Source organism: Mesitornis unicolor, unplaced genomic scaffold (genome assembly GCF_000695765.1).
Source record: "Mesitornis unicolor isolate BGI_N332 unplaced genomic scaffold, ASM69576v1 scaffold35507, whole genome shotgun sequence".
NCBI lineage: Eukaryota > Metazoa > Chordata > Aves > Mesitornithiformes > Mesitornithidae > Mesitornis > Mesitornis unicolor.
The window spans coordinates 3,318-4,623 of record NW_010197670.1 but is presented as its reverse complement, the minus strand read 5'-3'; the positions used below and the strand labels follow the sequence as shown (position 1 = coordinate 4,623).

General features: G+C 53.1%; 1 protein-coding gene across 1 annotated transcript in view; it reads left to right on the top strand.

Annotated features, from left to right (window-relative positions):
- Positions 1 to 978: 978 nt before the first annotated feature.
- BARX1 (BARX homeobox 1) overlaps positions 979 to 1,306 on the top strand; it is a 1,657-nt gene continuing 1,329 nt past the window's right edge. The window contains exon 1 of the mRNA XM_010188877.1: positions 979 to 1,005. Within this exon, the coding sequence (XP_010187179.1) occupies positions 979 to 1,005 (27 nt within the window). The remainder of the gene's footprint in view (positions 1,006 to 1,306) is intronic.

Sequence of the window (1,306 nt, the reverse complement as noted above, 5' to 3'; positions counted from 1 at the left end):
TTCCTAAAAAAGTAGCTGCCGGGCTTTGCCGGCCGTGCGCTTCCCCGCCGATTCCTCGCCGTGCCAGGGGAGGCTTCCAGCCCAGAGCCCGGCGAATATTTTGGGCCTAAAATGAAGAAAACGGTTTTAGGGCTCGGACGCCGCTTGCACAAAACGGCCACTGCATTTCTCGTTGTTGCCGATTGTTTTTTTTTCTAATCGTGTTTTTGTATGAGGTGTGAGTTACTGGAGCCTACGCAGTAGGATGTTTGTCTGTATGGCTGCAAGTGATGGCACGATGCTCTGCGGACACGGATTTAGCTGGAAGGCCGACACAGAGATAGAAAATATATATTATTTTATATCTCTCGATGTAATATTTATATAGATATTTATTTAAAGCGGGAGCCAGCGTGCTCTATTCAGTAAGATATAGTATCTAGGACAAATGCAGTGTATTAACGACATAGTTGTTTTTTAATACGCCAGTATTTAATATATTTTAAAAGCCAGTATTTAACTTCTGCTTGCGAAAGCTTTCAATTTCCAAGCGATCTCAGCCTGCATGGTCGTCGCTCTTTATCCGTAGAAACGAACGGAAAAGGACGATCTCGATTTCTTCTTTTCCTTTTAAAAGAGAAGAAGGAAAGCGCCAAGCCCCATGGCAAGGGAGCATCATATGTTAGAACACGTGGAAATTAGTATTATTTTCGAGATGGACAGAGCTATTTGAAATGGTAGACCAGATACAAGGCTTTTTATAGCCCTCTCGGCACGGCTTTCGCCGGGTTCCGCGGGAGCAGGATCAGGCCCTGTAAGGGGTGAGCCGTGAATTTGCTTCAACAGCACAGTTTCAGCTTAGGCCGCGGCCGGGTTGGGCCGCAGAGGCTCCTCTAAAAATACTTTTCAAGGCCCCGAGTTTGCTCCGATGTCTGCCGGGCCTCCCCCGACCCGCGCGGCAGGAGCTGAGCACTGGGTACCCTCGATGTCGCTGGGTTCATGGACTCGGGCGAGGTGACTGCGCGGGTAGCGGGGTGGCTATGCAGCTGCGGCTGGGGCCGAGGGCGGCCCGAGCATCCCCGCAGATGGATGTGCTCCCTTTGGAAACTCCCTTTGCCCCAACCCCGGGCGCGTCTGCTTAGGAACATCGTGAGGCCGCGGGTCACGGAGAGGGGTAGGAATTGTTCCCGGTCGAAAATGTCCCGAAAACTGCTCGGGAGGGAAACCCGGGGCTGTGCCCGGACTCCCGCCGCCCGCCGGGGCTCAGCCGCCCGCAGCGGGCCCAGCAGCTGCCGGGTGGCACTATAGGGGTACGCTTTTCTGTTGG